Below are 23,368 nucleotides of genomic sequence, written 5' to 3'. Positions count from 1 at the left end.
CAGCCTGACTGCTGTCGCGAAGACAGAGCATTACCTGCCCTTGTTCTTTGTTCTTGGCTATCCTGTTTCTACCCACGAGACCACAGGGCCTTAACCACTCATCTCTGAAAGCCAAGAGCAGGGCTTGGGCTTCCTCTCCTGCGACACCTTGCTCCCACCCAGCAAACAATCAGCTGGGTGTGCCGCATCCTCTCCCAGCACCGGCCCCATGAATCCTACTGGCCTCGGGGTGGCTTGCTGGACATCACCATGCTGTGCCAAGACAGGGCAGGGAGATGGGCATGCTGGTTGCCCACTCTGTCCCTGTGGCGCTGCAGCGGAAAGAATTTTTGTGGTTCGTTTCAAACAGCAAATCCCGAGTGTGCACGTTTCGCTCATGCAGTGGAAGTGTGCAGTGTAAAACCGAATGCAGCAGTGCAAACAGATGTTAGCTGCTGCTTCTGCGACGGCAGGCAACAAAGCCTGGTCCTGTGCTCGTGGCAGGGGGACTGCTGTGGGGAGGCAGAGGGAGGACACAGTGAACATTACTGGCCGATGGTGGGAGACACACAGAGCCCCTGGTCTGCCTCTGTCCCATGAGCTCCCTGAAGGCTCTGCTGGAAAAATCTTCGGGAGCTTCACCGTCGCGGCTTAGGAGACCTACGGGACAGTGTGAGAGAGCTCCGGGCGCCACCGGTCTCTAACGCTGCCCGGAGAGAGCCAGACAGAGCTCCGCGGGTGTTCAGCCCTCCCTGAGCGCGTCTCTGGCCCCGGCGGTGGCGCTCGGTAGGATCCGCACGGCAGAGGCACGGTCCAGTGATGGGACGGGGACCGCCTCGAGAGCTCCGCGGCGGCGGGACGGCGCGGCCAGGGGTATGGGTGACCCCGCGGCCGGTCCCGGACTCGGGGGGCCTCGGCTGCCCCCTCCCCCTGCAGCTGAGCGAAATGGCTGAACATGTAGCAATAATGCCCCGGCATTCAGGCTGCTCGGCCCGGCCGGCCCTAATCAGCGGCCCGCGGACCCCCCTCCTTTCCCCCTGCGCTCCCAGAAAGGGGAACAAAACCCAGCACGTTTCTGCAGACCTCGCGCATAAAGCGCCGGGCCTGGGCCTCAGTGGGGGGCAAAGCGGCCCGTCAATCTCGGCGTCGGGGCCCCTTTGTCCCTCGCCTCCCTGCCACACCTTTTGTTCCCGAATCCAATAAGCGCCTATTCCCGCTACCTTCCTCGGCGGCTCCTTTCAGTGCCGGCCCGGCGACCACAATGGGCCCGGCTCTGAGCTGCGCGGCCCCATTCAGCGCCCTTGGCACGCTCACAAACTGGCCGAGCCGCCCTGCCCCGCGGGCACGCCGCTGCGACCGCCCCGCCGCCGGGCACCGTCCCGGCCTCGCCGCCAGGCAATGGCCACTGGGCGAAGGAGGAGCGGGCAGCGGATATTGCACCTGGTTTATTGACTGACGCGGCGAGTTGGCGCTGGCAGTAACCGATACAGAGTAGACAGAGGGGCCGCGGCACCACTGGACCCCGCCGTCGGCTTTTTAAAAGCAAAGCTGTTCCACTGGCACGGCGCGACAGACTCTGGTTCGCCCGACCGTCGCGGCGGCTTCGCGGGGCGGCGGCCCTCTGCTGCAAGCTCGGGCGGCCCTGTCCCGTCTCGTCCCGCCGCTCCGCCGGCCCTGTGCCGCGGCCCGCGGGAGCGCCGGCGTCCCGCCGTGCCGTCCCTCCGCCGCCGCCACTTCTCCAGTCCGGGGCACCCGTTGCGCAGCGTGCAACCGGGCTGCAGTGCGGGTGATTGACGGGGCCCCGGAGCCGCCGGGCCGTCCTGCTGGTCCGCTCTTGGCCGTCAGTGCGTGCGGGCTACCAGGCCCGGATGCCCTGCAGTGCTCCCTGGCTGCAGGAGGGCCCCGCTGACGCCTGGTGCAGCGGCTGCCCGCCGCTGCCGAAGCCCCCCAGGCTGCCCACGTTCACGAAAGGGCCGGCGGCCGCTGCCGGGCTGCAGGCGGCTTGCATGGAGGTGCCGCCGGTGCCCGCGGGGTAGGTGCAGCCGTAGCCGGGGTTGTAGGAGGCAGCGTTGCCATAGCCATAGGCGGGGAAACCGTTGTAGGAGTAGGGCCCGTTGTACGCCGAGCTGTAGCTCTGCGATCCGCCGAGACACGGTTTGCCGTCGCGGACCAGCACGGGCACGGCCACCCTGCGCGGCGGTGGCGGGGCCGCGGGGCCGCCCAGCTCCAGCGACTTGTCCTGGCGCTGCCGCTTGCACTTGTAGCGCCGGTTCTGGAACCAGATCTTCACCTGCGTGGAGGTGAGCTTGAGGCTGCTGGCTAGGTGCTCCCGCTCGGGCGCCGACAGGTAACGCTGCTGCTTGAAGCGCCGCTCCAGCTCGAAGACCTGCGCCTGTGAGAAGAGGACGCGCGGCTTTCTCCGGCTCCGCTGCTTCGGCCTCTCGGCCTCCTCCGCCTTCTCCGCCGCATCCAGCGGCTTCTTCAAGACGCAACTCTCTGCACGGGGAGGAGAGCACAGGTCATGGCTGCACCTCGACGCACTGGGTATTCCCTGTTCCCGACGAGCCCTACTGGCGGGCGAGCGCCCGCCGCCGCTCCCCAGACGTCCCCTCGCTGCTACGCGCCCTCCCGGGAACCGCGGTTTAGATGGAGAGGCAACGCCGGGACCGGCCGCCTCTGGCACCGCCTGTCTTTTCGAGAAGTGGTTCGGGTGGCAGGGCTGGGTGCGACCCCGCGCCTCCTGGCCGGCTGCTGCTTTACCGCTGCGGCACCGCGGGGCCGAAGCCCGAGTCCCGTATGGCACCTACTCATCGGAGGGTCCCGCCGCAGCGGGCACGGGCTGGGCCTAACCCGTCCCGTTCCTCTCTCCGCTATCGAAATTGTGGAGCGCGGGCCTGACCCGACAGCTCTGAATCGGCTCCCTGCGGAGGCGCTTCCCGGGAAGGCAGCGAGGTGGGCGCAGAAACGCGCAGCGGCAGCCCCAAGACGTGCCAGTCCTGGCTCGACATGCCCTTGGGACGCGACGGCGACGGGAACCGGAGTTTCACTGGACGATGCCCAGCGGGGTGAGAACGTCGTGCATGGCCCGAGCGCGGGCGCGTCCCGGCAGTGCGGCGCGGGAGAGCGCAGCGCGGACTGGTACTCACTTGGGTCGCGGGCTGCGGGATCCAGCTCCTCTCCCGGGCCGGAGGCTTCGCAGGAACCGCGCAGCACAGCGTGCACGTAGTTGTCAGCGGAGATCCGCGCGTCCGGCTGGCTGCCGGGCGCTGCCAGGGGGCTCAGGTACGACAGCTTCTCCTCCTCCTCTTCTTCCTCCCCGTCGGAGAAGCGGGCTCCGTCGGCGGCCGCCAGCAGACAAGCAGCGGGGTGGAAGTGGTGTTCCAGGTGGTGCGGGAGCTGGGCCCCATAGTGCGGGTCCTGCTGCTGCTCCAGGTTGAGGATGTCTTTGACAGAGAAGGGGGTGGAGGTGACGGGGCTCGGTAACATCATCAGGGCAGCGCAAACAGCCCGGCAGTCCCGCGGGCCCGGCAGCGTTCGGGCAGCGGCTCGATGAAGAGCGGCGCGCCCGGTGCTGGGGGGGAGTAGGCAGCGTCGAGAGACGAGGGGCCGCGCCTTCTCCTGTCTAAGTTGCCTCCATTAGCCCTGCGCTGGGGGTCTGCGTTTTGTTACAGCTTCTGCAGGGACAGCCAAGGGCTCTGGAGCCTCCTCTGCCCCGGGCCGGCACGTCACGACGAGGAGGGGCCGGGGCCCGGGGGCGGCCTCGCCATTGGAGGGAGGGGGAGGCAGAGCCAGCCCCTTGCCCGGCTCCGGCCGTACGGCCAGAAATAGCAATGTATTAAGGCTGCTCTCGTGGAGGCCGCTTCCCCACGGAGCGACCCGCCGGCGCGGCACCCTCACGGTGGGCGCGGGGTCGGTGCGCTGGGGTCGAGGTCCCCGCAGAGAGCCGCTGCCGCCGCCGCCGCCCCTCCCAGTGCTAAGCACACGCGTAGGTAGGTAGGGAGCCGAGCCCCGGCGCTCCCCCCTAGCTTCTGCCCGCACACGGCTCGGCCCGGCCCCGGGAGGGACGAACACGTGCAGCTCCGCCGGCCCGGCCTCCCCGCCCCGCCAGCACCGTCGACCGCCCGACTCCATAAGTGCCTCCCGCCGGCCAGCATGCGGCGAGGAGGTGAGGTTCACCTCGGTTGCCCTGCAGTCCTCCAGGAGCCGACGGCAGCCCCGCCGTCCCGGGCGGACTGTAGCCAGGCGACGTATATGTAGCCGACCCGCTCCGCATCCCCCCGTACTCCTGACCCCCTTCCCCCCCCCCGCGCCCGGTGCCCCCGCAGACAATCTCCGAGACCCGGCAAGCTGCAGCCCGCCTCAGCGCGCAGAAGCCGGCCACAGGGAAGGCGCGTTCCGCCGCCGCTGCCGGATCGGGCCCCGCAGCCCCGCGACCAGCAGGCCTACCCGGTTCCGACCGTATCGGCTCGGGCGGGCATTCTGGGGCCGCAGCGACACAAGGCTGGGTCGGGGAACGCTATCCCATACACTTAGGTGTATTCTTTCGTTTTCTTTCGTTTTCTTTCGTTTCTTCTGCCGGTAACGGGCGGCGACCTGCTCCATGGAGCCAGCACGGCGTTCTGCCGGCGCGTAACGCATCGAGCGAGTCTGCCGAGCTTTATTCGCATTGCGAATCCCCCGACCCCGGGACTGCGCCGAGCACCGGCCAAGCACGCCGGTGCGGCGGCGCGGGGCGTACCGTGGCACCGTGGCAGTGCCCAGCGGTCTCTGGACCCTTCCAAGGACTGAGCGTCGCCGCGGTGCAGGGAGCGTGTGCACCGAAGGCGGGGCGGGGGTCCCGGGCGACATATTTCGTTTTGATTAAAATTTTGTTGTCCCGCAGAGGTCGGAACGGCGCCGAGGCGAGGCCACAGGGAGCCGGGCGCGGACGCCAGACAGGTGAGTGAACGGCGATGGCGGCTTCGCGGGGGCTTTCCGGGCGCTTTTCTCGGGTCTGTACCGTCCGGCAGCTCCACCGTTTACCGCCTCTGCCGGTGCTTTCGTTTCTCTGGCTTCCACCGCTCCTCATGTACCGGAGAAAACCGTTTGTCGGCGGCGCAGCCTGGGAGGAGATCCCGGGCCTCGCGCACTTCGCCGCAGCTCGGGCGCTCCGGTTCCTGCGGTGGGGCCCGTTGGCGTTTCCCCAGCGCGCCGGATCGTGCCCACAACGCCACTTCAAATGCCTCCCCATAAATCGTGGAGGATCGGTCTCTTCTCGCCGCTTCCCCCCACCTCCCGGTCCCAGCCGCCTTCCTCCTATCCCGAGGCTGGAGGGTGTGTGGGAAAAGGCGTTCGCCATAACCAGGCCTGATCAGGGGCCGGCTCTGCCTCATGCCGCCGGTGCTGGTGCGCGGAGAAGCCCGGCGCTGCCGCGTTGCCGCCGCTCCAATAACAGTAACAATTAGTAACAATTAGCAACAATTAATGTCTTATCAGTGTTGTACAACCGCCGCCGGCCCAGCCTGTCCTGCCGCAGGGCCTCGCTCCTGGGGAGGCGCAGGCACGGAGGCCCGGCGGCAGCTCAGCGGGCGGCCAGGGCCCGGAACGGCTCCGCACTTCCCTGATCTTCGCGGCGGGGAGAGCAGTGGCAGAGGCCCGTGTCCTTGGTGGCGGAGTGAATGACAGCTGCCGGGCCGCAGCTAGGGCCTGGTCCCGGAGGGGTTTGGCTCGCCTGGTGCCATCGCACTTCAGCCCGCAGCAGGATCCCGGACGGGCTGAACACCAATCGCGGCCTGCGGGCACAGAGAGCCTGGGCCGGGCGGAATCGGCTCTTTAGGACGATTCCCAGGCTGTGGGACAGGTTATCCCGTCGGAACCCGTTTAGTCGTGCCGCCGTCCGACCCCAAGTGTGCTCGGGGAACTCGCACTCTGCGGAAGGAGCAAGGGTGGCTGGACCCGTACACGCGTGGGAGCAGCCCTGTGTTATTGCGGCCTTTCTCGCGGCCGCCTTCGTCCCCCGCCAGTGATCTTGGTGCAGTAAAGCGAGCCCACACCTTCCCGGCCTCCCGCCACCCATTCCTTTGGTGAGGTCGGCTAAGACCCTCTTTGGCGGGATACAAGCGGCGGTTTCCCACTTGGGAAGGCCGAGAGAGCGGGGGACTGCTCGGGCACGGCCGGGCCGGGGCGAGCAGCGCGGGGGTGCAGGAACCACGGGAGGGCGCAGCCCTGGTACCTGCTGGCGGGTGCAGCTCCGGGGCTTTCCCAAGCCGGCTGGGCCAGGGTCACCGGCCCATTAATGGTTATTTTATTTATATCATTAGCGGCGTCCCCTGAGCTGTGTTTACAGCGCGGCCTTGTTGTCCTGGCCGCTCCTGTGCTCTGTTTAGACAGGGGATTATTGTAATGGATGGAGCTCGCCGTGCGGATGCTGCAGCGGAGCCAAGAGCCTCCCCCCCCCCCCCCCCCCCCGAGCCCGCGCCCGGGGAGGGGGAAAGCATCCCTTCAGCGGCGGCGGATACCGCGGCTGGCGTGCGGTCTGCCTCCCCTTCCCCGGGGCCCCGGGCGCAGGCAGCCCGGTAGCAGGCGGCCGCGGCCGGGGGCCTCGCTCGGGGCGATGCTATCAGCTTCAGGGTTGCTAATTGCTCCATTAGTCTCGCGGGTGCCGAGTGCTGGAGCCGGCTCCGCGCTAATGGCCGTAAACAAACAAACACTTTAATCCAGCTCTGTCTCGGGGAACCAACGAAGGGACGGCGGTGCAGCCCCGACGGGAATGCGGGAGGCCGTCGGTGGGCGGCACCTACCTGCCCGTCGCCACCCGCATCCCGGGGGCCCGTGGGCCGGTGTGGACCCGCGCCGCCGGGAGCTGCCCCCCGCGTCTAGCTCTATTTACACAGAGCCTGCCCTTGTGTAAACGCTGTTCGCCGTGGTTTATCTCAGGGCCCGTCTGTTTCTCGTTCTCTGTCAGCAGCGCCCGGTGAAGGATGGCCCTTTCCCAGCGGCTCGGCCCTGATTTATGTGAGAACCGCAGCGCGCCGGGGACGCCCCCGCACGGCGGGGCCGGCGACGCGACGCGGAGAGGCGGTAGGTCCCGGGGGCAGCGACTCGCCGACGGGACCGCTGATGGGGACGCGCCCGGCCCGGCCTAGTCCGCACCGACCCCGCACGCCGCGGACACCTGCCGGCGGCGGGCCCGCCGGCTCCCACGGGGAGCTGCGCCTGCTTCCGGGCCGGGCTCTTCCCTCACCGAGTCTGGGCCGCGCCGCCGCCCCAGAGTGTTCCGGGGAGAGCTGGCACAGAATTGCCTTACGAGCAGCACCCGTGTTGCTCCTGCCTGGGCGCGGCCCCAGGATCGCCGCATCTACCTGTGTAAAGGCTGGCTTTTATCCCAGCCCCATTGCTTGCCTAGGAGTGATTCTTTTTTTCACTGGTTTTTGAAACGAAACCTTATCTGTATTCTCCAGGAGAGCTTCTGCCAGCAAATGCTGCACATTCACCAAACAACGTGCTGTCTTCATCTCCCACTGTCCTGCCCCAGCCCTGCCCAGGCAGTGCCCAGACCATCCTGCCCACTTGGGTCTGCTAGTTGACCCCTGCCTCTCCTCTCAGGGTCCTGGGTACTCCCTGGCTTGGCATTGGCAAGAACCACCCACATAATACACATTTTCTTGAGAAATGCATCACTGCAAATATTTGCTTTTCTTCAGTGTTTTCTTGCTTTGTTGGCATTTGCATCACAATTCTTCTTCACAGTACAAGGATGTACAATTTGGAAACACATCCTAAAACAAAGCTTCGATGAGAATTGTGTTTTCTGAGGGTCAGACCCAGAGTTTTCAGTGTCCTGAGAAACATATGTTTCCAAGGTGGGAGCTTGATTTGGGAGGATTAAAAAATCTTTGTGCAACTTCCAGTGCTCAGCACTTCAGAAGATAGAAGTGGCTCGTGCATGGGTGCTGGTCATTGCAGCAAGGGGAGCTCTATAGGTTTGGATGTAAAGGGAAGGTTACCCTTCATATCAGTGCCTGAAGGACCTCTGAAACCGAGGCTAATGTGTTGAGCTTTGTGAGAGCAAATTTACAGGAGCAGGTAGAGGTCCTCCCACATCCAAGGCAATTCAGGATAGGAAATGTCAGTGCTAAGGACCCCCTCCTGCCTGCTTTTATTTGGCATGTCTTGTGCACAAAGGATATCCATGCTTCACAAAGCCACCCTGCTGCACAACACAGCCCCACAATTGTAGACGTGCAGAGGGTAGCAAAACACCTCTTCCTCTGGAGGAGGAGTTGTCATAAATCAGTTTACTGCTCATGCAATGAGGTGATCTCATGTTGAGACTTCTGGAGGACAGCACCGTAGACACAGATACACCATCCCTTTCCTAGAGCAAAACCCCCAGTCTTTCTGGGAGCCCCTTTGCCTATGTCTGGAAAGCTGCTGTTACATGTTCGCATCCATGAGGTTAAGAAGCTGGGCTGAAGCAGGCCTGCGGACTACTTGCATCCCATAGGGCTTAAGTGGAGCCTAAGTGGACCCTGGGCCTTGTGCTGGCAGCCTGCCCAGTACTGGATTTCAGCTCCAAGCTCAGGCCTGCAGCTCTGATTCTTTCACATAATCCTGCTGAGGTCAGCAGGTTTCATCCTGCTCCCACCGCAGCCTGCAGGACGGTTCACACGAGAGTGGCAGGGTCAGGCTCTGTGTTTGCATGTGCCATAGAAAATGGAACAATTAAGATTAAACCAATTAAATTTTAACAGGTCTGGAAAGCGTTTTATTACATAATAAACAGGAGGGATTAGCTGTGTTGGGCTTTGCCGCGTGTGTGCTAGCAGAGAGATTCCTTGCTGTCTGCAGCACTTGGTGTTCCTCTGGGCTGGGGACCTCCCTGTGCTGCTGCTGGGCCAGCCTGCTGACAAACACCCAGGGCTGTGGGTGCAGCTGCATGCTGGTTCCTGTTCCAGGCCAGCATTCTGAAGCATTCTGGGTGCAATGCTTTTCTTAGCCTAAGCAAAGCCCTTTCCAGAAGAAATTTTGCAGATTACTCAGTGGCTATTTCTATGGCATCCTTCAGGAAGAGGGAAGCCCTCGTGTTTCTGTACAGGCATGCTGGTGAGGAGTGAGGGGGCTGGGTTTGTGTGAGGTGGTGACACATGTCTCATCTTGGAAACAGAGCTGATAAGTTCCTCTTGTTTGGGGCATCTGTCTGGCAGTCAGTCCCCACTCCTCTCCCTGCTTAATCGAGATTCTTCCAGCTGCAGGCAAGGCTTGGTCCTGTGTGGATGAGGCCATCCTGGGCATAGCTACTTCCAGAGCTGTCAAATCTGCCCCCCCCCCCCCAAAGTGGCACACATGCCAACATGGTTTTGGGATAATTTGGCTAAGAAAGGATGCAGGAGCCAGCTTCTGGTAGAAACTATGCTGCAACCTTGGCTCAGTGCATATATGGAGCAGTGCACAGGCAGTCACCTCTGTGATGGTACTCAGCTCTGCTGGCATTCATCTATAGGGGCTGCCATTGGCTCTCTCAGTCAGGAGCTGTTGCACAGCTTTGTCTTCTCAGCTGCAACTTGTTGCTGGCCAGTTCAGCAGGGTTGTGTACAAATATTCTCTTGCCTTGCAGCTGGGAGTGAGGGAGAAAGACAGAGGCTGGGGAAACTCATCCTTTCTGTCTCCATTGGATAAATATCAGGCAAGGTCCTGGCAGGCTCAGTTGAAAGGCATTTCACAGACTGTTTCCAGGGGCCACTGTGGGCAAGCTTCCAATGCCATGGCAGGTTTTTATCTGGAAGTGGAACGGTTTGTGCAGGTGGGGACTGTGGCATGCTCAGGGGCAGCGAAGGCAAGCAGCTCCCTGACTGACTGCTGTGCCTGGAAAGGTTAGTGATGGAGTGTGCTTCACCTGCACACTTCTAAAACACCCATTCTTTCATTTTCCTTTAAAACAGTTCACATATTTTGCCATGGCTTCTCGTGTTGCTCCCTGCTGTGACAGCTCCTCACCAATGGTTACTGTGTAGAGCAGTCCCAGGGTTCCACATGCATGCGGACAGGTGGGAGATCTGAAGGGTTCTGTTAATAGTCTGCCTAACGAATTCTCCTCATAATTACTGTGCAGAAATTGTTAGTGTATCTTGATGATTCAGATTTTTCTAACAACAGCTCTGAAGTGAATTAGTAAACTGTTGTTCTGCCTTGGAGTGGAGACTTGAGAGAGGATTCCTAATTGTTCTCATCCCCTCAGGGGCCAGAGCTGGATTATCCCACACAGACTTCTCTTCAGACTTGTTTTTAGTTTATCGGTTGGGTCTCTGCCAGACCAAAGGGATAGGGAACTCAGTTTCCCAGATTTAAATCCCTCCCCTCCACCCTTCACTCCGCTTACACCTCTAAGGAAGAGCATGGATTAGAAAGGATTTGCCCTCATGGGGCTTCGGCTTGGGTTTGTGAAGATGTGTCCTTAAAAGCTTTGCCTTCCTTTCTTTTCATCCCCATGTAAACCTGACTCCTGGCTTTACAGTGGGAATGGGCAGAAGTGAGGTGCAGTGTTGTTTGGAGAGCAGAGATCTCCCATTTATTTTTAAATACCTGCCTTTAAATGGCATTTCCTCTTGGAGACAATGGCTTAACATGAAGGCCAAGCAGGTAGAGATGCACAAGGGTGGTGGGTGTCTCAGGAGCAGGGCATGGCAAGACTCCTCCTGCTGTGTTTGCTGTGCTTTGGCCACAAGTGCAAAATGCTAGATGGGCCCAAGGCTCAAATAAAATATGTCCCTGTGTCAGCAGTGACAGGCAACTTGGGTGTCCTGGCATGTTTCTGTGACAGTGATATTCCATTGCACTGGAGACTGTGGGCATCCTACCCATCCTGGTGCTTTTCCCTAGAACCCATTCTCCGCTGAGAATGACCCATAACTGACCTAATTTCAGGTCGGGCCAACAGTGCCAGGGCACTAGAACCATAGTGAAGGCAGCCAAGAGTTAGCATGGGGCCAAAGCAGCTCTTCCCTTCCTTGCTTTGCTGTGGAGGCAAGAGGCCATGCTGCTGGCTGTGCCCCATTCTGCTGGAAGTGCTGACGCCTGTCTGGCTGATGAGACACCCCTCCAGTCCTGTCCCAGGCACATCCTTCGTGCCTGGCAGTGGTGAGTGGGCACTGTGCCGTGTCAGAGGGCCACCCGGACCCAGGCGCCCTTCTCCAAACATCCCTCCTGCTGTGCACCCGCAGTACCCCCATGGCTCACCCACGTCCGCCTTGCACACCCGCCCTTGCTGACAGTGGGGAAAGTAGGAGCCATGTCCTTGTGCTGACCTTCACCTGACCTTCCAGTAACGCTCGAGAAACCCTTGGAAAGGCTTTCTCATTGTGCAGCCCCAGGGTTTCCAGGGAATTAGTCAGCAGGCTGGAATTGTGCTCTGTGTATGTGACCCCCCCTGCTCCCCCCCCAACTCCTGCCTCTCCCATCTCTGGAGCCGGACCGGTCCAAGAGATATGTTGCTAGGGTGACAGCGAGGTGTGATGGATGGACAGAGAGTGGCTGTGGAGTGGCAGGGCCGCTGGTCAGTAACCCAGGGCTGTGTTTATAAGAAGGAAGAGGCTGTTTCCTGGAGCTAACATAATGCAGCTCTAAAAAAGGCAGGGGAAATACATCATGCGAGGAGTGCAGCCCTGGGAGGGGAGGGCCGATGGGGAGCCCAGCACCAAAGTGAGCCTGCAGGTCAAGGTGCCTTTGACAGGGGCCTTTTTTATAGGCCATTTGCGTGAGAGTTCGCTGCTGTTTCTCTGCAGCCCTGACAGCGGCTCAAGGCCCAGCCAGGGCTTGGGGGGGGGGGGGTGGTGTCTAATCTAAACTTACCGTTTTCCAGCCCTTCACTTGCAGAACCCACTGATTTATTTGGAAAATAAGTAATTGTTATTTCATTGCTGTGGAGTGACAGTCTTGCTTCTCAGCGTGGGTCTGTGCCCTGTCCCACAGTGGGCACTTGGAAATGCAGGGAGGCAGGGCATGGGGGGACTGAGGGGCTGACTCTGCAGCCCCCATCTGCCTCTGCTTTGCTGGGCTCCAGGAAGTAGCAACGCTCATAGTGATGGACCTTGCACTCATGGTGCCTGGGCACAGAGCTGAGATAGAAACGGCAAGCTGGAGAGGGGACATCTCATCCTCTTTCCCAAAGGCCAGCAGCAGCCATGGTAGTTTTCCTCCCTTTAGCCTCACTGCAATGTGCAAGGTCCTCATGTCCAACACCAACATCTCCCCTCCCACAAGGCTGAGGACTCTGCAGACCTGCACACCCACTGCTGTGATAGCTTCAAGGTTGTCCCTGCACCTCATGTTGCCTCCAAGCCCTGTGACCACACATTCCTAGTGTCACACCCTCCTCTGGAGGGCCTGTCCGTGAGAGAAGCAGCAGCTCCTGGTGGTGCAGATGGGGAGATTCACTCTCCACATGGCAGCATGGGAGCTGAGCCCCTTGGGTAGGCTGGGGCACCACCATTCCCTCGCCCTGCCCTGCCCATGTTTCCTCTGCACCTTAATCACTCCCATCTACATGGAGAGCAGTGCCCTGGAAAACAGCCTTTGATTTCTCCACTAAAAAAAAAGTATAAAAAATCTATGTAAAACATTTCAGAAAAGAGCTTCACAAAAAAAGGGAAAAATTCAGATTTATTCATCTCTAAGCCACACCATTGTCTAGGTAGGCACAAATTGCATCTATTGCAGCTGCAAAAATATCAAAATGTTGAAAATGATTTATTCTATTGCTTTTATCCTTACAACCCTACAAGGAAACAAGTAATGCTGTGTTTACAGGGGTTTGGTTTTCTTTTTTTTTTTTTTCCTTCCACAAGAGTGCCAAAGCTTTTAAAAGTGTCAGGGAAGAAAATATAAGAAAAGAGAAGAGGAAGTCTAGAACAAATGACAGGCGGTCTTCGAGCATCTCCAAGGCAGAGGAAAAAAAGTGAATAAAAACATGAAAACAGAGTGCCTTCAAGTTTTTAACAACTTCCCGATTTAAGAAACTGAAATTTAAAATAAATAAAATCAAAATATCCCATCGAAAATTTAGATGAAAATTGTTCCCACAGAATAGTTTTTAATCTAATTCATTTTGGGCAAGACAACTTTCAATGATTTTTATACGGAAAAATTATGATAATTACTATCTAATAATAACAACCACAATAATATTAACAGCAAAATAATAAATAATAATAATAATAATAATAATAATAATAATAATAATAATGCCCCAATATAATAATGCAAATTCTCAATTTCCACCTTTCCAGCAAATCATAGAATCATAGAATCAATAAGGTTGGAAAAGACCTCAAAGATCATCAAGTCCAACCTGTCACACAAGACCTCATGACTACTAGACCATGGCACCAAGTACCATGTCCCATCCCCTCTTGAACACCTCCAGGGATGGTGACTCCACCACCTCCCTGGGCAGCACATCCCAATGGCTAGCAACTCTCTCTGTGAAGAACTTTCTCCTCACCTCAAGCCTAAACTTCCCCTGGCACAACTTGAGACACTATCCTCTTGTTCTGGTGCTGGTTGCCTGGGAGAAGAGACCAACCCCCTCCAGGCTACAACCTCCCTTCAGGTAGTTGTAGAGAGAATAAGGTCTCCCCTGAGCCTCCTCTTCTCCAGGCTAAATAATCCCAGCTTCCTCAGCCACTCCTCACAGGGCTTGTGCTCAAAGCCTCTCCCCAGCCTCATTGCCCTTCTCTGGACTCATTCAAGTGTCTAAATGTCCTTCAAACATCTGGGTTCAACCCTGTTCTCACTGATTCAAGAACTTCTTTTTTTCCAAATGGAGTCTCATTTCTGGCTCAGGTTTTTGATTTTCCCGTTTTTCCTTTGGAGGAGCGTTCTGTCTTCAGCATTGTGCATGTTTCCCCTGCTCTAATTCATGCAAATACTGCCACATACACAAGTTTCTCAAGGAGTTCAATATCAATTAGCAAATACTTGTGTGTGTGTGCAGCCCACCCTAATCACTGTCTGAAAAATCGCATGTCTAAATAAGTGTTTGATGGGGGGTTGTATCTTTAATATTTGCATTGTTCTGAGTGACTTTTAATATTAGGTTCTCTCGCTCGCTTTCAGTTTAAATTAGCACATTCACACAGAAATTTGAATTTGTGTTTGGCTCGGATTTTGTACACCTGGATTTGAACAACTTTTTGAAAAACAGTCTGTATTTTGGATATTCTTTTTTTTTTTCCTGATGCATCTGTTGCAGTTGCCAGTGAAGGGCAAGGCAATTCATGCTTTATGAAGCCCCTGTCCCAGAAGCCCCAGGGCAGCACTGCACTGGGGAGAATCAGATCATGCAAGTCAACAAGTGGCCTCATCCTCACTGCACAAGTATCATAGGGGTGCCGAGCTACAGCCCTCTGAGATCAGCCACGCCTGCAGGCTGCTGGTTTTTTTCAAAACACCATTTAATACCGTTTCCATGACCAGTTCTAGTTGGATTTGTGGCAGCCCTGCCATGGCACCCTTTTACATGTGCTGCCCAGAGGCAAAAGCAGATCTGGTCCCAGGGGACAGGGAGGAGGCCCATCTTTCCAGCTCTGCAGAGTAGGGCTCCCTGGTTCCTCTGTGAGCCTCGCCAGGTGGCCATGATATTTTTAAAGGACTTGTCCATGTGCTGCAGTAAATGCATTAGTGAATTCCCTTATTACACAGCAACAACTAAAGCAGATGCAAGGCTTCCAGGCAGCCTCCTCTTGCCTTTCGCCCTCTAGACCCCTTGTTGCTGCCTATTTATTTATTTATTTGTTTTAATCTAAGAAGGTGTGTTTTTAAAAGTTCCTTTTTGGGTGCATGCTCATTCTTTGCTCACTGGTCCCAGTCCCAGGGTAGCTCCAGCGAAAGGGGCTGCTGCAGGCTGGGGCTGCAGTGGGCAGGACCCTGCTTGCCCGGCAGTGCGGCACAGCACTTTGCCTCTGACAAAGTGGCTTTTCGGGCCTGTTCACATTTCCACATCAGTCTCAGAGCCCATCTGGGTGAATGTGCTGAGGGTTTGATTCAGACAAAGCAAGGAGCAAGGAGGAAGGAGGCTGCAACCTGAAGCTGCCATGATGGGATGTTGTTCTTTGCAGGGTTGCTCTGTTCTCTGAGAGGGTCGATGGACTCTTGCATCTTGTTTGCAAAGAGGCACTGAGCGCCTTGCCCTTGATGCCAAACTCAGCAGACATTCACCCACAGCCAGCGGGTCAGAGCCCATGCATCCAGGCCTTCTTTCCTCACCGCCTGCTCCAGGAGAAGCCCGGTCACAACCCCTGCCTGGGGAAGAGGGATGGTCCCCGCATCCCACCCTCTTCCTTCTGGGGGGCCACATGCCGCAAAATCCACCTCATGCCGGCGCTTTCCGGCCCGCTGTGAGAATGTACAGTTTGTGGCTCCTTCATTGACTTTGAAGAATGTCCCTTTATTCACAATGTTATTTCCTTTAATCACTGTGAGGTTGCAGGAAATCTTCTTGGAAAATTGTTTCAGATTGGCTGGAATCACCGTGCTGTTTCAGGGATGGAAAACTCACTTGAACTTGTTTTTATTTTACCCTAAAAAGTCACTGTCCCCAGAAGGTTCAGATGATTTTGGATAAACATGTGAGTTCCGAGGATTTAGTTGTTGTTAAGCAGTTTTTTTCCCTTATTTTTTTTTTCCTTTCCCAAATGAACATTTGTATCTTTCCGAGTTCCTGAGCTTTACTCAAGACCAGGGGTGCAGAGCTAAAGGAAAAATGAGCCATTGGCATAAACAGATTGAAGACAGGCAAATACATCATTAAGGGACGCAACATGGGAGTAGAGATAACAAAGTGGTAAGTGGCAGCTTTGGCCATCAGCTTAACCAACTGAACTTTCTTCTACTTGAGCATATCTATGCCGATTAATGCTGGAAAAACAAAAGGTGTGCTAGATCTTGACTTTCAAGGGAGTTTAGTTCCATTTCCACCTGAAATTATTGTGAGCAATAGAGAAACATGATCTCAGTGAATGTGTGGCTATGTGGGAGCACAGCTGACTGGAAAACTATTGAAAGGGTGGTTACCAGTGCTCAACCCTCAGACAGGGTCTGGTCTGGGTCTAGGGCTAGTCAGTGCCTTTATCAGTGACTTTTATCTGTAGCACTAGTCTGGTAGGGCTTGCAAGAGTGGTTTTCTTGAGAAATTAGAGAAATCAAAAATAAAACTGTCAATAAGAAGAAATATAACCTGTTCCTGTTGAGAAAATTCAACATTGCAAGCACTAGCTGAGGAATGAGCAAAGTTGCTCTGTGGGAAAGTAGCTGGAGGTGACAGTGGGTCCCATACAAAGTGTGAGCCAGCAGCCTTTCGAGTGAGAAGAGCAAAATCAGGTTGGGGTATATAAACGAGGTGTTTGTAAGACACCTGATGTGATCCTGATGCACTTAGAAAGTGATAATCTGAGCACTGAATCCCACTTGAGGCTCAGCATTTGAAGTTGCAGTTCTTGGAGAAGGCCCAGGGAAGAACGAGATCAGAAATTCGGAAAACATGACATACTGGAGAAGGCTGAAGGACCAGGATAGCTGATTATCAAGGCAAAAGGACTACGGGGAAATAAGATAAAAGTCTTTAAATGCATAACGCCCTGCTACAAAGCAGGAGATAATAGGCCATTCCTTGTTTGCAGGGTGGGTAGAAAAAGAAGCCATAGGCTTACCCTGCAATGACTGCAGTAAAAGAGTTTAAAACTCGTTTTTCTTGGGAGCCGTCTTCACTACTAGAGACTTAATTTAGGGAGAGTTTAGACAAAAGCTCCACCAGGAAGGGTTTGCTGCATTTGGGGGTGGGCAGACAGGCTAGGTGACATTTCAAGGGCCTTCCAGGCTTATTTTTTTATAAAATTCCGTAAATATGGATACTAAAAAGAGAGACCATTTTGCCTCTAGCCAGTCTATTTGGGACTGGTCCATGCTGGGTGTGTTTTCCTTCATCTAAGAATGTCATCCAGGTTTCCAACATCTCCATCAACTTTTTTTTTGTTATTCATTCCTAAGGACTTGTTTTTTTCATCTGATTTTTTAAACTGATTTCTGTATATCTCTGTGGTCCTGCTTTTCCTGGAATGGCAACCTCAAACCCTGCACAGAGAGACCTTCTCTTTCCTACCCAGTGGACTGCATGCATATACTTGGGATCCAGGAGCATCTTGGGGCTGACCCTTTCTCACTCTTGAATTTGCCTGGTAGCAGAGTCCTGATGTTGCAAGCTCATGTTTTGCTCAGGGTTTCAGTCCCAGTGCAAGGCCCCTGCGGGTCATCTGTGGGCTGGGTGTTTTTCTGTTTCTAAAATGGGACTAACAACTGTCATCCTCCTCCATCTGCGGGTTTGCAGATGTCAACTGTTCAGTGTTTATGCTGAGGCCGCGCGATGGGAATTTTTCTATGCGTATTAGTAACATGATGTATTTTTACTCACGATACTTAAGATTGGAGTCAGTTGTTAGATCACCTATGCTGATCTCCCCAACCGCCTCATCCTGTTACTTTCTGGATCCAAATAACTCGATGTTTCACTAATGCACAAAAGCATCTGGTCTGGAGGAGCGAGGGAGTTCATGGTTTGGTCTTACTTAATCACTGATGGTTAATCTGCCAGCTAATCAGCATTGCTCAGAAAATGCACGTCGTATTTCTTATGCAGGTTTGTCTGGCTTTTAATTTCCAGCCATTGATTCTTGCTCTACCTTTTCTGGCTTGAATAAAAACGCTTTAGCACATGGTGTTCTCTTACTGTGACAGTACTTGTGCAAATTTCTTTAAGCTTTTTAAAGAAGAAGACAGGTTGAGCTTGATTCTGTCACTGTGGGGTGAGTTCTCCTGCACTTGTGTCTTTTCTGGGGCTGTTTTCTGCACCCTCTCTCATTTCACAGAATAATTTTGGTCTCAGGAGCTCTGGTGGTACAGCTCACCGGCCAGGCCTCAATCCGATGAATTTTGCAAATGTCTGAAGGCAGAGATCCCAGCACCTCACTGGGTCCCTGTGCCACCACCTTCTGGCATACACCTTCCCAGTCCATCTGCTGTGGGAGACAGTGCACACAGGGGCAGTGGTGGGGGATTCACATCTACAGTTCTCCCTTTGTCTGCGTCTTTTTAACATGGAGCACCAGCCTAGTCACGGTATCCTTGCCGTGTGATCCACGGCCTTGTAACTCCCATTCTCTGTGCTCCTTGCTCTGATATCCAGGACTGCGTTCATTATGTGTTCCTAGCATCAAACTCATATCTGGCTGGGACCCTGAACCAGTCCTGCTGAGCACTGTGGCTTTGTTTTAGCCCTTGCCTCTCAGGGGGACAGTTGACTTTCTTCAATGGCAAATCCAGCTTGGTGTTCAGCTCAGTCAAAACCCACCATCAGGTGACTCCATCCCCTCTATAACACACAGACTGCAGCTGAGTTGGTTCTCTGTGTCAGCAGTGAGTTGGTGCTGACTTTCAGCTTGCCTGTGCCTGTACTGGGTACCCAGAGTCCAATGCTGACCTTTCCTGACACCATTTCAGCAGCCTCCCTACTGAGAATGACTTCTGGAGGCCAGTTGGGATGTAGGTAATGAGTGGGCAATCAGCCTTAATTAGGACAAATCCTTAAACAGAATATTATTATGTACCTTGCAGATATCCCAAGTTCTGACACCTGCAGCCTTTCTGATCCCTGTTTCTCTGAAACCATTGGTTTTGGTCCTTCAGGCATTTGAGTCTCTGCTTGATTCTCACCAACAAACCTCTTGGTCTCCTGTTTTCAAGCAACATTTCCTCAGAAGATCCTATGAAGAAAGCTACAAAGGCAACTATGGACTAATAATATCTTCACCATATATGGTGCATTTCATGCTTGGTGCCTTACCCTGCATGCCTGCATGTAGCCAGCTGCTTGCATGAATTACCCAGCCCAGCACGTTGTGGAGACTCAAGGCTCAGGTACAAAACAAGATACATTTTGGCCAAACCCCGTCTTTTCTTTCCATCAGCATCAATGCTGGACGAGTTTGACCTGTGCAGTGCAAATGACTGCTAACGCTTACGTGTGCTTTTACAGTGCAGCATTTCAAAGGGTTGGTTGCAAGGAGGTGCATGCACATTTCCTGTACGTCTGGCCAAAAATCTGATACCTGAGAGTGCTGGGGAACCCTACAGTTTTGCAGAACATGCCATTTTGATGTTCACAAAAGACAAAGCATTGCCAAAACCTGAGGAACAGTGTGGAAGTTGCCAACATTATTTTCCTGCTCCTAGCTTTGCTCAGTTTTATTTATCTCTGGCCCTCTGTGACCATCCAGGTGGCTTTGTCTTGCACTGTGCAGGTCACAGCCCTGTCAGGGATGGTGGTGGGATTTGTCCCATCTGGAATGGAGTCTTAGGCTTAGCCTTGCTCTCCACTGGCAACTTGGAGGTGGCCAAAGTGTGAGCAACTGCAGCAGTGCCAGTGTGGCACATGTCAGGCTGGGAAAGTGCAGGTGTCCAGCTTCAAAAGATAGGTACATCCCCAGGTACCAGCCATGTCATTAGGGGCACTTTTTTGTGCAGGTTAGCCCCTCAAACCTACACAAACATGCTGGGGCTCTCTAATGGCAAGGCAGAATGACAGACCTGGTGCTTCTAGGTCTCCTCTCATGACATCCGCCAAGTCCCCTTCCCGCAGTAATCTTGTCCTGCTATCCAAAACAATTATGGAGGGCTTGTTGTTTTTGGCACAGTCCTTTATTTACAAATCCCATCCTGCTTATAGCTCATGGCTTCATTATCCTCTAGATGTTTATAAGAGCTCTTTTTCTTAATATTTGTGCCATTATTTTACTAGGGACTCGGGTGAAACTTTCCAGACAGTAATTGTCTGGCTCATTCTCTCCCCCACCAGCTCTATCTGCAGAAGTGCACATCTCCATGATGTCCCTGGCTGCCTGGGGTTCCTGGTGGGACAGGTACAGTCAAGACTATGGGCAACAGCAGGTTTCCTTGCTCTGAGTATGTGACAAGGGACATACAGAGCGGGCAGCTATAGTGCTGTGCTCCATTCCCCACTCCACATGTGCATCCTGCAGCCCCTCACTGCTGCACCTGGACTGCCGGTGTCCTCCCAAAGCCTTGCACTCCTGATTTTGTTTCCTGTCCTGTCTCTGTTTCCCCCGGCCCCTATCCTTCCCCTTCCCAGGCTCAGGGCATGGGTTCACATCCCTGTCTGGGAGACTAGCCCATCTGTGGGCTTTCAGCTGGCTGGGGACCACATCCTGGAAAGGCAGACAGTGGCAAACCTAGCACTGGGATTTTGGGGTCATTAGCATGGTGCAGACGTGGGTCGGCAGCTTATGCTCTGCATGGCTCTGATGCTGGTCCCTGCCCCTGGGCTGTCTGTCACAGGGGCTTGTTTAACCTTCTTTGCCACAATATCTTGCAGTCTTTAATCTGTTTATCCTCTAACCCCGCTATGAGGTAAAGGATAGTTATCCTCATTTCAGAGGAGGGAACTGAAGGGATTCTTTTCAAATGTAGATCAGTGTTTAATGATGCAGAGATAAAGATTTTAAAAACATGCCTGAGACAACAGGCACAGGGCGTGTAACTGAGCTGAGTGTTTCTGCAAATTCCATTAAGCACCTCTGCCTTTTTCAGCTGGTGCTGTTTTAGGGCAGACCTGGTGCAGGGACTCATGAATACCAGGCAGCCTCCAGCCTCCCAGCCCATGAACTGGGCACAAGTTGGGCATGGGGAAACAGAGCTGACCCTGCGCCTGCTGTACAGGTTCGCTGGGTGGGCTTGGGGAGTGAAGAGACCACAGCAACTTTTGCTATCCTTGGCTGCATTTAGGGATAAAACCTAAATTCCCTTTGTGCTACGAGTGTGTGCATAAAAGCTAAGTCAGAGAATAGGAGGGAGTGCTTGTGCGGCATCCCTTTGGTCACGCAACACAGACAGTGCTGAAGCTGCTGCACTGCTGAAAGAGGAGCGAGCAATAAGAGCAGGCTGTCTTTGTTGTCAGTGCCTGAGCAATTGATAGCCACAGTAGGTCTGCTTATAAACCCTGAGCTGTGGTTTCTGTGCAGCGATCCTGCTGGAGGTGTCGCTAGCTGTTGCGCAGGCCTTTCCCAGCGGCTGGTCGCAGGGTTTGGTGAAGGTCTCCCTGCTGCTGCTGCTGCTCCTGGGCAATTGTTGCTGTGCTTGTGGGAATGCAGCGGCTTGGGCTCTGTGGAGGTCAGTGCTTTTGTCTTGCTGCAGGGAGTTTATCTCTGCGGATCTTGCCTGCTTTCCTGGGTCAGGCTTCACCTCCGCTGTTATCAGCAAATGCAGGAACAGCCCGGTCCAGAGCCGGGCTGTGTAGGAACCTCTCGACCCCCTTGCAGGGGGAGGCAGGGCTCTGACATCCCTCCCGTGCCAACGGGCACCAGCCAGGCCCAAGCCTGATAACTGGGGATGGGGTATGCATGATAACTGGGAATGGGGCATGCACAGCTCCATGGTCACCTTTCCCTCAGTACCACTTTGGCAGCACCATTCCTGTGCACCCCTGTAGCATGGGGTGCAGGTAGTGGGCACAGTGGTGTGCTGGCAACAGTCCCATGCTTGCAGCACAACCATGTGTTTTGCAGCACTGGGTGCAAACAGTGGTGAAGGAGGAGGCAGCTGAGCTATTGAGACCCTCCTGGTCTCACTTCCCATTTGGTCTTCCACCTAGAACACAGAGAGGACAAATCTACAGCAGTACCAATTCCCCCTTCTGCACTGCGCTACCATGTCCCAGTGCACCCTCCCCTTCCCAGCAGCTCCGGCCGGACCCCTGCAGCTGTCTCCACAAACCCAAACCATTAGCATTTCCTGTTCAAACATTTCCAATAAATAAATGGAGACATCATGCCACAAGCCTGCAAGTGACCCAGAGGCGGGTCCGAGGCTGCGATGGACATGACCACCCAGCACCCGACCCCCTGGCTGAGCGCCAGCCCTGCCTTTGTTTGAATTCCCGGGTGAGTAAGCGCTTGTCTGACGCCAGCCACAACGCCGTAAGAAATTATTTTTGATATTAAATAAATTGTTTTTAGTAAATGTGCTCCTGCACCAAGGTCCAGAAGCTACCCCCAGCACCGGACTCCCTGCAAGGGAGCTGGACTCTTCTTTCCTGGCATCATCCCAGCTGTACTGGGGCACAGGCCCTGCCTGGTGGGGTCCAGTTGGGACTGGCTCTGCTGCAGAAGCCTCTGTCCCACTGGTCTCACGGGTTCAGCTGGGCTCTCAGAGTGCTGCAGTGGAGCAGCTCCCTGTGACGTGTCAGTTAACTCTGTCACAAGGTGTGAGCAAGGCTCACTAGTGAGGGGGCAGAGGCTTGGGCAGAGGCTTTACTGCCTCTAGAGACTACAGCTGTCTCCTCAGGCTTCTCAAAACAAGCTTCCTAGGTTGTGCAAAAGTCCAGCCTGCTCCAGGGCTGGGGATACTTGGGCACCAACAACCCAGTCTTTTCCCCATTGGCATTCTGCACCCCTGGGAAACCATCTTTAATGACCAGGGTACCAGGTGTCAGTGACTGTGAAGGTCATAGTCCCTGAGCCAGACTCCTGACAAGTGCCAGTGGGCACTGACACGAAAGGAAAAAAACACTTTTCCAGCCCCAGTGGCTTGTCCTGTGATGACAGGGACTGACCACCGGGACCAACCCATCTCTTGACACTTTCAGGGCCATGGTTCCTCCAGGATGCCTGGAAAATGAGCAGATGCAGAGGTGGTGAGCATGGCTATAGGGTAGGTCCTGAGAGGTCTATGGACTGGGTTGGGACTTCAGTGCCATCAGGACAAATGTGCAAAATGGGTTTACATAGAGAAATAGTGAACTTCAGGCTGTGCCCAGTAGTGTCAGGAGAGCTTTGATCCTGATGGGGCTGATGGACAGTGTTCCTTCTCAGGAGTGCACACACTTTGTCCTCACTGCTCTGAGTTGCTCTCTGAGCTGGAAGCAGAGAAAATGGATTTGGAGGTAACCAAGCTCTGTTGTGGTGGCAGTTAGGAAAAAAATTCAGGAACAGCTTCCACTTGGTGGTTTGGGGGGTTTTGTTTTGCTATGGGTTTTTGTTTGTTTGTTTCTTTGTTTTGTTTTGTTTTGTTTGTTTGCTTTGCTGAAGCCAAAACTTCATTCAGGGACATGGTGTTTAAAGGCAAAATTTTGCTTTTGAAAATTTCTGAAGGATTTCAAAAGGTTGACGTGGTTTTTTTGAAAGAGAAGATGTAGATACTCAGCTCCAAAAGCCCTCACTCAGTGGGGTGCTAATGTTCCAGTGTTATAACACTTCAGAAACTGAAATGCAGGGAAACTGTGTTTTAAATAACTTGTTCTATGGAAAAACAATAAAAGTATTCTCTGATTTGGAATTACTTTATTTCCTTA

At 54.8% G+C, this 23,368-nt stretch overlaps 1 protein-coding gene and 1 long non-coding RNA gene across 2 annotated transcripts; one reads left to right on the top strand and one right to left on the bottom strand.

The window, feature by feature from the left end:
* Positions 1–1,408: 1,408 nt before the first annotated feature.
* NKX2-3 (NK2 homeobox 3) lies at positions 1,409–3,743 on the bottom strand. Its single transcript, XM_068139235.1, has 2 exons — positions 3,126–3,743; positions 1,409–2,475 (listed from the first exon to the last, which is right to left on the bottom strand). Exons 1-2 carry the CDS (start codon positions 3,466–3,468, stop codon positions 1,835–1,837), a joined length of 984 nt encoding a protein of 327 aa, XP_067995336.1. The 5' UTR covers positions 3,469–3,743; the 3' UTR covers positions 1,409–1,834.
* A 145-nt stretch (positions 3,744–3,888) lies between these two features.
* On the top strand, positions 3,889–8,674 carry LOC137441605 (uncharacterized). Its single transcript, XR_010987447.1, has 3 exons — positions 3,889–3,968; positions 4,862–4,917; positions 6,926–8,674. It is a non-coding gene; the product is annotated as an uncharacterized lncRNA (long non-coding RNA).
* Positions 8,675–23,368: the final 14,694 nt, after the last annotated feature.

Source organism: Melanerpes formicivorus, unplaced genomic scaffold (genome assembly GCF_026170545.1).
Source record: "Melanerpes formicivorus ecotype bairdi unplaced genomic scaffold, bMelFor1.0.p_v2 SCAF_6, whole genome shotgun sequence".
In the NCBI taxonomy this organism is placed as follows: domain Eukaryota; kingdom Metazoa; phylum Chordata; class Aves; order Piciformes; family Picidae; genus Melanerpes; species Melanerpes formicivorus.
The sequence above is the reverse complement of the archived record's forward strand: the minus strand, read 5'-3'. Positions and strand labels throughout refer to the sequence as shown.